Source organism: Sceloporus occidentalis, unplaced genomic scaffold, assembly GCF_023333645.1.
Source record: "Sceloporus occidentalis isolate IW3139 unplaced genomic scaffold, rSceOcc1.0.p SCAF_1, whole genome shotgun sequence".
NCBI lineage: Eukaryota > Metazoa > Chordata > Lepidosauria > Squamata > Phrynosomatidae > Sceloporus > Sceloporus occidentalis.
The window spans coordinates 229,016,975-229,028,987 of NW_028316981.1; the positions used below are offsets into that span (position 1 = coordinate 229,016,975).

At 45.9% G+C, this 12,013-nt stretch overlaps 1 protein-coding gene across 1 annotated transcript in view; it reads right to left on the reverse strand.

The window, feature by feature from the left end:
• LURAP1L (leucine rich adaptor protein 1 like) overlaps positions 1–9,892 on the reverse strand; it is a 32,785-nt gene extending 22,893 nt beyond the window's left edge. The window contains exon 1 of the mRNA XM_089489717.1: positions 9,523–9,892. Within this exon, the coding sequence (XP_089345843.1) occupies positions 9,523–9,783 (261 nt within the window). The 5' untranslated portion in view covers positions 9,784–9,892. The remainder of the gene's footprint in view (positions 1–9,522) is intronic.
• Between the last annotated feature and the right edge of the window lie 2,121 nt (positions 9,893–12,013).

The window sequence follows — 12,013 nt, forward strand, 5'->3', positions numbered from 1 at the left end:
GAAAAATCCAAAATATTCAGGGAGGGTGTGTACCTTGGACTGCCTTTCTAGTAGGCAGATGGAGGAACAGAGCCAGGAGTCATGCTGGCTGTTTTGTGGAAGTGTAGCCCCAAAATGAGAGGTTTCCAAGTTCCACCAAGAAATTAAGCTTTTCAGGATAACAACTTTGAAATCCTGATTATTAATACTAACAAACACACAAACCACTCTTTAATGCTGCTAAGAGTCTTGATACAGAGATCTATAGTAGTGAGAGCCTTTATGATTCTTACTGGTGTTTGTGTGTGTGTGGCATATCTTAGCAGATGTGTGTTTGTGTATGTCTATTTCTTTAACTTAAAAGAAAAGTCTCTTTCTCCTAAAATGGGTCTCAAGATGCCTCACAGAATAGATTAAAACAAAGTGCAGGTAAAACACAATAAAAAGTAACCCAAAATAAAGTCGAAGGCTTTCATGGCCGGCATCCATAGTTTTTGTGGGCTTTTCAGGCTATTCCAGCTCAGACATCAGAAGGGCTGCCAGGCCCAGGAAAACCCAGAGAAGTGAAGACAAGCAGCCACCCAAAGAAAAGGTATTTTTACCATACATCAAAGGAGTCAGACAGAATAGACAAAGTGGTGAGGAAGAACAACCTTCAAATGGTTTACAAACCAATGAAGAAAATCCAGCAAATGCTTCGCTCAGCCAAGGACCAGACCCTCTCACAGCCGCAGGAGTTTACCACATATCATGCAGCTGCAGACAAGTCTACATAGGGACCACCAAATGCAGTGTGCAAACAAGAATCAAGGAACACGAGAGACACTGCAGACTGGGCCAGCAGTAGCAGAACATGCCACTAACCATTCTGGGCATAAAATACTGTTTGAAAACACTGAGGTTCTGGACCATGCCAACCACTACCATGTCAGGATGCATAGGGAAGCCATTGAAATCCACGAACATCTGGATAATTTCAACCGGAAAGAAGAAACCCTTAAAGTGAACAAAATTTGGCTACCAGTCCTTAAAGATATCAAGACAAAGATTCAACAAATGCAAATAAGAAATCTCCCAGCAGACAATGAGCACTATCAAGCAGACATCAATCCTCTTTTGCAGACCCTCCACCCTGAGCACTGCCATTACCAACAAAAACAATATACATGCAAATTCACTCCTGCCTTTCCAGGTCATACATTATATATGCCCAAGTCCTTTCCAGGCAAACATTCACTGAAGATGCCAGTCACAGATGCTGGAGAAATGTCAGGAAGAAACTTTTCTGGAACATGGCCACATAGCCCGAAAAAACCCACAAAAAACTAACCCAAAATAAACTGTCTTATTAAAAATAGCACTAACTGAACACACTTTAAAAACATTTAAAAATACAGCACCCACCACCATTAAAATACCCTTCTAAAATAGTCAAGTAACTGCTAAAAGCCTATCTAAATGAAATGATTTTGCCTCAAAGCAGCCACCAACTCTTCACCTGACATGTCTGTGATAACAGTAAGATAGAGAGAAAGCTCTACCCCTACAATCTTAACATTTGGAAAGTTCATATAGATAGTCTGAGGCCAAGCTGTTTCGCATGCTGAAGGCCCCAGGCTAAATCCCTGACATCTCAAAGCTGGAAAGACCTCTTTCTCTGCCAGTTAAGAGCTGGTAATGTTGGGATAAATAGACCAACATGCTGACACTGTATAAGGCTGCTTCCTATGTACACAAAGCTATAAGAATGTTCAAACTGGACCTGGATCAGTACATTGTCTAGCTAGACCAGGGACAGGAATGATCCACACTTCCAGATATTATTGAACTATAACTCCAGCAACCCTAACTGGGAGACCCAGCCCAATAACATCTGGAGGGTTGCACAATACCCATCCTTGAGCTAGATTATCATTCTGTTTGCCATAGTGGCCAACAAATGTCTCTGAATCTTACACGACAGGCATCACTGTCATGATGACCATGTCTTTTTGAATCTGTTCTCTGTATCTTGGTACAGTGCTACATGTACATGGTCAGACATACAGTGGCCATGTGTAGAGGTACATGGAAATTCCAATTTTAGTTGTAGTGGGTAACACTTGTCTATAGGGTGCGATCTTTTCTTCAACTGAAAAGATCAGAAAATCAGATTTATCTGAACTGGACTGAAGTCCTGAATTCACACAGATAAATGTGAAAGGAGAGGAACTTATTATACAAATGGAGGTGCATAGGGAAAGGCTGTGATCCTAGAATGATAGATCAGGTCCAGATATCCACGAACAAATGCACCTGCTGAATTTGGAGACTGTTGTTGTTAGCGGACTTTGAGTCAACTATGGCAACCACATGAATGAGAAGAGGCCCCATTCACACTACAAAATAACCCAGTTTGAAAACCGGGTTATTTCCCTGTCGTTCACACTTGCATTGATTATACTCAGGGCAGTGGGAGGGCGCGCGAAAAGGCCATTTAAAGTGGTGCATTTGGCACTGGATCCCTTCGCAGTTTTTTTTAAAGGACCACAACAATCTGCATCTCCGATAGTGTGTATAAGTTATTGCATCAATTTGAATCGCGCAGCCAAAGTTCAGTAAATGGAGGTGCCTCCATTTTGATCCTGAACGGTGGCGAATGGGAACTTCAGATTGGATTTAAATGCCACTGAGAGATTCATTGCCTTAAAACGTAGTGGGAACAGTGAATCGGCTGTGAATCAATTCACAAATGTGAATCTCTCTGTGCAAAAAAAATGTAGGTGTGACTGGCCAGAGACATCTCCAAGTTACCCTGTCCTCAGTAGGCTTGCTCAGGTCCTGTAGACTCTTCCCTGAGTGAGTCTATCTATCAAGAGTGCAGTTTTCATATCTTCCTACTGCCCTTCACCTTACCAAGCATTATCATCTTTTCTAGTGAATTCTGTCTTCTTATTATATGGCCGAAGTACGACAGCCTCAGGCCCGTTACAGACGGGCACCCTAGGACAGACTCAGTCCGTGCTAGGGTTAGAAAGGGGCGTCTCTTCCAGACGCCCCTAACCCTAGCATGGACTGAGTCCATACGAAATGGCGGCAGCCATTCCACACGGCCGTCGCCATCTTGACATAGCGGACACGCTGCGTCCGCATGTCACACCCAGGAAATAACGCCGTGAGTGCACGCTTCAGCACTTGCGGCGTCTCTTCCGGGGCGCAGGAAGGAGCGCGATTTTCACGCTCCTTCTTTGCAGCATCCGGGAACCGCGCCATTTGGCTGCTGCGGTTCCTGGACGCTGCAACCAGCAGTGGCGCGAGACTGCCCCTTCTGGGCGGTCTGTAACGCGTCTCAGTTTAGTCATGATGGCTTCTAGGGAGTTAGGGTTGGTTTGCTTTAGGATTCATTTATTTGTATTTTTAGCAGTCCAGGGTATCTGCAGAACTCTCGGAGTTGATTCTCTTCCTATCTGCTTTTTTCACTGTCCAGCTTTCACAACCATACATAGAGATGAGAAACGTGATGGCTTGTACTATCCTAATTTTAGTATTCAGTGATATATCTTTACTTCCAAGTCCTAGTCTTCCTCTGTTTTCTTAACTGTAGTCTCCACTCTGGTTAATGATTCAGCCATGGTAGGAAAAATCTTGGACTATTTTGATGCCTTGATTATCTGTTTTAAAGTTATCTAACTTCTCTGTGGTCATTATTATTTTTTAAGCATTTAACTATAGACCTGCCCCCCCCCTCCCAAACCATATTTCTGCTTGTGTGCCACAGCCTGTTGAACTGGGGCAAATGGGACACTTGTAATGGAAGTGTTCCCACATTAAGCAGGAGAGGGTTCTTCTTCCCCTGGTAGGCCTGACCTACTATGAAACAGAAGTGAGTTAGCCACGTGAAGCAGCAGTGCTGAGGTACCGTGAAAAGAAAGCAAACTTCTCATTTATTTTCATTGCCCTCCAATTTTACTCCAAGGGAAAGGTGCTTGTGAGATTTTCTGCTTCATGTGTCAGAGTGCATTAGCTGGTTTTGGGTACCCTGAACCTTGAACTGGATGGGAAAGGGCACCACTGTGGCTTTGCCTTGGGCAACAACATGTCTTGGCCTGGCTCAGGCATTTCTGAGCTTATTGTTGAATGTGAGTAAAGTCCAAACTTTGTACATTTTCTTTTTAGAACAGCAATATCCAGAATCTCTGACTCTGTCTGAGTGAAAATTGCTAACTGGGGGCTCCTGGGACCTGTAGTCCAAAAAGAAAACTTTTCTAAGCTCCAAGTGAAACTTACAATAGACAAGCTAAGTGGTGGCTAGGTAGCAAAGCATAGTTCATTGAATTTCACATTTAACTGCCTTCTTTCTCAAAGGCATTCACGTTCCAAGCACTGTTTTCAACAGCAACACTGTTGTGGTGATTCAACTTTGCATCTGCAATTATGGCCTGAGGCAAAAGATAGTATCCACAGAGTGTGTTTGGATTGGAACACCTCCCTTGTGCATGCTCTTTTCAGCAACACACACACACACACACACACACACACACACACACACGGATTTACTAGTCCAGTCCTGCTAAACAAGTTGGGTGAGAAGGGAAGGCCTGGCTAAACCACATGCACAAAAGATTGCTAGTGGCTCCACCATATCCAAGCATTAAGGAAGCAACAAGTGTTCATCTTTCAACCGTTAGTGGGTTGGAAGAAAGAAATTATCACAATAGTCAATGCTATACTCACACCAGGGCTTGCAAGGTAAAAGCACCAGGAGTTTGGGTTTTTTCCAACTTTGGCTAAATCATTAATTAGAGTGGAGATGACAGTCAAGAAATCAGAAGAATACTAGGACTTGAAAGGGCAGTTATGAAGAAACTAGACAATATCTAGACAAGAGAAGATCTTGAAATGTAAAGATGTATCACATTGGTGGGGTACAGACCACCCAAAAAGGGCGGTCTGCTGCCGCCTTGCTTTGCTCCGCGAAGAAGCTGCAGCAGACAAACTGCGCGGCTTCCTCATGGAGCAAAAAGAATCCTGAAAAAGCAGGTTCTTTTTGTGGCATGATACTGACGCCACAGTGCGCCAATGGTGCACTCACGATTTTAGTATCATGCCATGACGTGCAGACGCTAAGCATCCATCACGTCAAAATGGCTGCGCCTACCTGTACAGGGTGTTGCCATTTTGACATACGGAATACATACTAGGGTTGCGGGGCGTCTGTAAGCGACGCCCTGAGGCAACCCTAGCACATCAAGATGTGCCTCTAGGCCAGTCTGTACCAAGCCATTATAACCAATGGGGGTTGAATATCGGCGATATTTCCAGTTTGCGGTGTGTGTGTGTGTGTCCAGAATGGATCCCCGTGAATTGGTAGGGATAAGTGTACTAATCGCAGGATTCCATAGGATAGAGCCACGAGAGTTAAGCCAGTATCAAACTGAATTATTTCTGCAGTGTGGCAACAGCCAAGGTCATATCCCAGTGCTCACCCTATCACTACTACTCTGTTTCCTCTCAAAGTGCAGAAGGATGGATTTTCTCAAGTTCTGAGCTATCCCTCTTGTAATGCAAGGAATTTTGGGGTAATCTGGTCTTGAATGGGTTATTTAGAGGCATTAGCTTTACAAAAGACTTGCTCTTCATTGGGATGAAAGCTAGAACTGGTGTGTTGATATGTATCAATGAAGCTACATAGCTTTTGAAACTCTCTTTGGAGATGATGTCACAGGGAACACCTGTATTTCAAAATATACCACTGTGCTGAATGCTACTGCACACAAAATGTACTATTACAGCACTACCAAGAAATGACAGCAGCACTCCTTCTTTCTGGAAACAACAATAACAACAACAAGGCAAGTAAGATTAAAACTTATAAATACAGTCAGCCCTCTGTATCCATTGATTATTTTTATCCACAGATTCAAGCATCCATGGTTTGAAAATATTTTTAAAAGATACACCTTCCAAAAAGCAATCCTTGATTTTGCCATTTTATATACAGTAAGGAAAACAATTTCACTATGCCACTGTATTTAATGAGATTTGATCATCCATGGATTTTAGTATCCATAGGAGGTCCTGGAACCAAACCCCAAGGGATACCAAGAGTCCACTGTACAATTCACCATACCCTGTTGGTGACTAGCATCCACCTCTTCCAGTCATGGCCTGGTTAGCAACTACAAGAGGCTCGATTGCCCTCTTGAAGAAAGTACTGAGAAATGTGGCCCAAGACACCAAACTCTATTCTTCCAAGAGCTTCTTAGCAAGTCACACTCATCACCCAATATTATTTTTGTTTCTCTGGATTTTTCCCCAAACTGATATTTTACATGAGGTGCGAGTAAGAGTCCCAGCTAGACGCTAACATAATGAACACAGACACTACAATGCTCATGTCTTACGTGCAGAGAGGGGCTGTGTAGACAGCCCAGGCCACCCCTTTTACAGCCAGATCAGGACCATGGCAACTGTATGCCGCAGCCCCGATCTGGCCTTTGCAGGGCGTAATAGCCGCGGTGCTGTGGCTTTACAGCACTTCTTTGGCGCTGCATCATGTGGATCCAGTGCCATGATGCTGGGCGCTGTGTGGAGTAGCGTGTGGCATCACACCACCCTGGGAGCAGAGTTGAGGCGTGCATCATGTGGATGCTATGCCCCAACTCCGCCTCCAAGCCGGCCTTTAAGACCAGTCTGCAAAGGGCCTTAGTGATCATAAGAGGAAAGATCAAGCCATGTTAGTCTCTTGTAGGATAAAAAGGAAGAAGGGAGAGGGAAAAAATAAATAAATGTGGCAGCACCTTTAAGACTAACTGGTTTTTATTTTAGCGTGAAATTTCCCATATACAGTATAAACCTATTTCTTTGAATGCAGTACTAAGGTCCAAAACACACCGCAGAAGTAATCCAGTTTGAGACTGCTTTAACTGTCCTGGCTCAGTGCTAGGGGAGCATGGGAATTGTAGTTTATTGTGGCACCAGAGCTCTCTGACAGAGAAAGCGAAATGTCTCACAAAACTATAGTTCCCAGAATTCCCTAGCATTGAGCCAGGGCAGTTAAAGCAATCTCAAACTGGATTATTTCTGCAGTGTCTTTTGGACCAGAGTGTTGTTAAGGCCTCACATATAAAGCATATTTATCGAGTTTTGTGGGAGTGGGATAGAAATCTACATGTATGCGGTAAATATGCTTTATACCTGAAGCCTTAATACCACTCAGTAGTACATCCAAAAGAGTGGGCTTATATCTATGGAAGCTCTTGCTAAAATAAAAACCAGTTAGTTTTAAAGTTGCTGCCACCTTTATTTGTTTTTATCCCCCTCCCTTCCTCCTTTTCAAGAGGAAAGGTGGGGCTGTTTCTTACGAAATATCCTTGAGTAAATCTGCTTTGAAAAGAAATATGCCACTATTCTTAATTTCTTTCAGAACATACCCAGACGGAAATATCATCACAACCTACCAAGCAAAGCTACATTTGTGAAGAAAAGACACTCTGCATGTGCGCAGGGACACTTCCTCTCTATGACCGTGTCAAAACCGTTCCAGGAACTAGCCATGGTACTGAGAAGAGATTCAGGATTAAGTCCAGGCACAAATTAAGGCTTTGAGAACAGCACACGCATGGCAAAAAAAGGATGAGGCGTGGGAGTGGAGTTAATTTCCAGGATCAAGAGAATGAAAACAACATGTTTCCATGCAAAGATAAAAATGTAGATTGGCAAACCCCTTAAGCTGGGGAGCATCTGACTGAGAGAAACCACCCTCCTCTTGAAACATTTTGTTTTTCCATTTTGTACTGGGCAGAGATTTGATCGGATTGCGATAAAACACATGCCATGCTTATTATATCATTCGAGAGCATCCCCCTTTTTGTTATGGCATGCTCCTTTAGATAAGAGCTCTTATATTTTAGACCCTCCAGACTCAGTATAATACACTCACGGAATCTGAATGCGACAGTATTTGGATAGTTCTTTTGTGGGTTTTTCAGGCAACGTGGCCATGTTCTAGAAGAGTTTATTCCTGACGTTTCACCAGGATCTGTGGCTGGCATCTTCAGAGAATGAATCATCTTCAGGGCATTCCCTGAAGATGTCAGCCACAGACGCAGGTGAAACGTCAGGAATAAATTCTTTTAGATCACGGCCACATAGCCTGAAAAACCCACAAAAAACTATGGATGCCGGCCATGAAAGCCTTTGACTTCACAGTATTTGGATATCTTTGAGGTGGCGGTTTACTCAAAGTACAGCTTACAGGAAATGTTTTTGGACTATGAAAACCATAATCCCCCAGGTTTGTCGGTTTCTAGGAGATGCAGTCCAAAATGTTACTTTCTGGAGTTCTGATAAAAAGTACCAATTCCTGTCAAATGCAGATAGTCAGTGCACACACAAACACACAAGTGGGTGAAGAGAAGAGAAAAAAAGAGATGAGCCTTGGCCTTGTGTTCCCCTGAGGCTGAGAGAGTGTGACTCGCCCAAGGTCGCCCAATGGCTTCCATGCCTGGAACCGTTTCGCAGGCACTTGGCGTGCTGCCTGTGCCCTGTGAGGATCAAGTGGAAAGCAGCTGGAAACACTGCTCACTCTCCACCCCGAGGGGTAAACATAGACCCAATGAAACAAAATAGCACAGGGATTAGTTTCCTAAAAGGAGGAGAAGCCTTGGGTTTCGGTTCCAACAGACCGTAACTGGGAAGCCTGGACTTTACCCAGACTGGGCTGTCTCCAAGCCAGGAAAGGGAATTCCTTCTAGACATGCTCAGAGGCACTCTTGTCCCTATCCCTTAGCAAAGCCCTGTTCTGAAGCAAGGCTCCAGAGTCCACCCACACTGCAGAAATAATCCAGTTTGACCCTGCTTTAACTGCCATGGCTCCATGCTATGGAATTCTGGGAACGGTAGTTTGATGTGCCATAGTTTAAATTCTGGGAATGGTAGTTTGATGAGCCGAATGGTAGCTGGATGTGCTTTGCCCTGGTGCCATAACAGCCTACCATTCCCAGAATTCCATAGCACTGAGCGATGGCAGTTAAAGGGGGGTCGAAGTGGGTTATTTTTGCAGTGCGGATGCAGAGGTGAGGTTGTCTCTCAATAATATTAATAATTTTAAAAAGCAAGGGGTGGCGAAGGTGTAAAAAAAGGAGGGAAAGGGAGTGGGGAATAGTGGTTAGAACTGACTCATATATATATATATATATATATATATATATATATATATCTCTACACACACACACACACACACACCCCTTGGGAAGGTGAAGCACCATTTCCTCCCTCTGCTGCCTCAAGAAAGGTCCCAAACGCACTGCAGAAATAACCCAGTTTGAGACCGCTTTGACCTCCCTGGCTCAATGCTGGGGGATTCTGGGAGCTGTAGTTTCGGGAGGCATTGAGCCCTCTTCCCTGGTGCCCCCACCACCACCACCACACAAAAGGACAGTTCCCAGGGTGCCCTAGCTAGCACTGATCCAGTCTAAGGGGACGTTTGGGAAGAGAAGCCCTGGGGGAAAGACAGGGGGAAAGAGAAGAGCAGCAGTGCCTGCTCTGGATGGAGGGGCTCACCATTTCTTGGCGGAGGAGGTGCACTTTGGTCTGCAGCCTCTCCAAGCCCAGCCTGGCAGAGGCAGAGGGGGCACTGGCCGAGGCAGGGCTCCTTGGCTCCTGGGGGCTCTCCGCCTCTCCTGCTGCTGCTGCTGCTGCTGCTGCTCCTCCTCCTCGCAGGGAGCGGGCCAGGCTCTCGGGGACCTTGAGCCCCAGCTTCAGCTCCACGTCGCGCAGCTCCGGCAGCAGCAGCAGCAGGGCTCCATGGCTCGCCTCCTCCATGGCCCTCTCTAGCAAGGCAGGCAGGGCAGGGGGCCAGGCGGCAGCGGCAGCAGCAGCACCAGCAGCAGAGGGACTGAGGAGCAGGCAGCCCAGGGCTCCGCAGGCATCATCCTCCCTGCCGGCGGAGAGCAGCAGGAGGAGGAGGAGACCCAGCCAACGCGGATTAAAGGGCGGTGCGGACGGAGGAGGAGGCGGCGCCCTGCCTTCCAGCCTCTGCCCAGGACAAGGCCACAGGACAGCCTCTTCTCCTCTCCCAGGAGCCACCCTCCCCAGCGTCCTCCATTTAGAGGACGCGCCCTACATTTGGAGGACTGCTGCCCTACACTTCAGCCTTTCCTTGTCCAGGAGCAGGACGACCCCCCCCCCCCACAGCGTCCTCCTTTTACAGGACATGTCTTACATTTGAAGACCCACATTTAGAGAGCCTACATTTAGTGGACCTGTCCTACATTTCAGCCTCCTCTCCAGGAGTAGGGTGACCCGGAGTCCACTTTTAGAGGACTTGCCCTACATTTCAACCTCCTGTCCGGGACAGGGCAATTCAACATCCTTCTTTTCCAGGACCTGTCCTACATTTCAGCCTTCTGTCCAGGGGTAGGGTGACCTGGAGTCCTCCTTTCAGAGGACTTGCCCTACATTTAGATGACCTACTTTTAGAGGACTCCTGTCCTACACTTCAGCCATCTTTTCCAGGAGCAGGGTGACCCGGAGTCCTCTTTTAGAGGACCTGCCCTACATTTCAACCTCCTGTCCGGGACAGGGCAATCAAACACCCTTCTTTCCCAGGACCTGCCCTATCTTTCAGCCTCCTGTCCAGGAGGAAAGTCAATAGATTTCACAGGTTTTGTATTTTGTTTTTAAGGGAAGGACCATTTAAGAAATGGGTTTGCCATTTCCTTTCTCTGAAATATGGCCTACAGCTTCAGGTATTCCCTAGTGGTCTGCCATCCAAGTAGCAACCAGGCTTCATGCTGCTTTGCTTCCAAGATCAGAAAGGATCTGGTGCCTTCAGGGGCGACTGCATTATTTTATCATTGAATACTGAAACTATCTCTTCATGCGCCAATGAAAATAAAGTTCCCGAAAATAAAAAAAGTGTTGTTTTTGTCCACTTTCCATTCACTTTATTTCCGTGTTATTTCTGTTTGGGAGAAATGTCATCTGAAAAACCCACATTTGCTGCTTTTCTGAGCAGGATTCATCTAGTGTGATAAGGTCCATGGAGTCTTAGGGGTCATTCATATTTACTTTTTTGAATGAAGAGATTCGCATCTCTGCGCCGATTCAGAAGCAATTCAGAATTGGTTTGGTGTTCCCACTACATAGTTCTTTGTGGCTTTTTCGGCCTATGCGGCCATTTTCTGGAATAGTTTATTCCTGATGTTTTGCCTGCATCTGTGGCTGGCAGCTTCAGAGATGCAGGCAAAACGTCAGGAATAAACTCTTCCAGAACACAGTCACATAGCCTGAAAAACCCACAAAAAACTATAGATGCCGGCCATGCAAGCCTTCGACTTCACATTGTTCCCACTATTGTGATCGAATCTCTACGTGCCATTTTAACCCTGTTGCCATTCACATTTGCCACCGTATCGATTTAAAATGGAGTGCCTCCGTTTCTGGGAACGATGCAACACGATCTGAATCGATTCGGTAGCGTGGTCACACTACTCAAGATATGGATCATTTCAGCTGTTTAAAAAAGAGCCGCTAAGGGGTCTGGTGCCCAATACATTGGTTTCAGTCACACACACACACACACGCAAACTGCACCAAATGCAGTCAGGGCATGTGTAAATTTCATGGAAATAAACAGGTTCCACACTGGTTTATTTACCTAGCATGAATGGGGCCATAGAATAATCAGTGGCATCATTAGGAATGTGTGGGGTGTGTGAGCCATACTGGGTGACACCCTAGAGGGAGATATCACCCAGAGGGGTGGTACACACATTGGGACTGACATGACTACTGCCAAGTGAGACAGGGTGCTTCCCCACTCTCCCAGCAGCCACACTGGACTCTAAATGGCTCCTCTGGAGGCCACAATACTGCCTCCTCAGTAGTGGCTGCTGCCACACCCTGAAGGTCTTTCCAGGGGACGCTGCCAAAGCATTCAGGTTTCAGCATGGCTGGAGCAACACCAGACTCTGAGGGCCTTTCTGGGAGGGGGCAGTCACTCTGGATGCCCCAACACACACCCAGCAACAGTCTGGGTGGACAGGCAGGC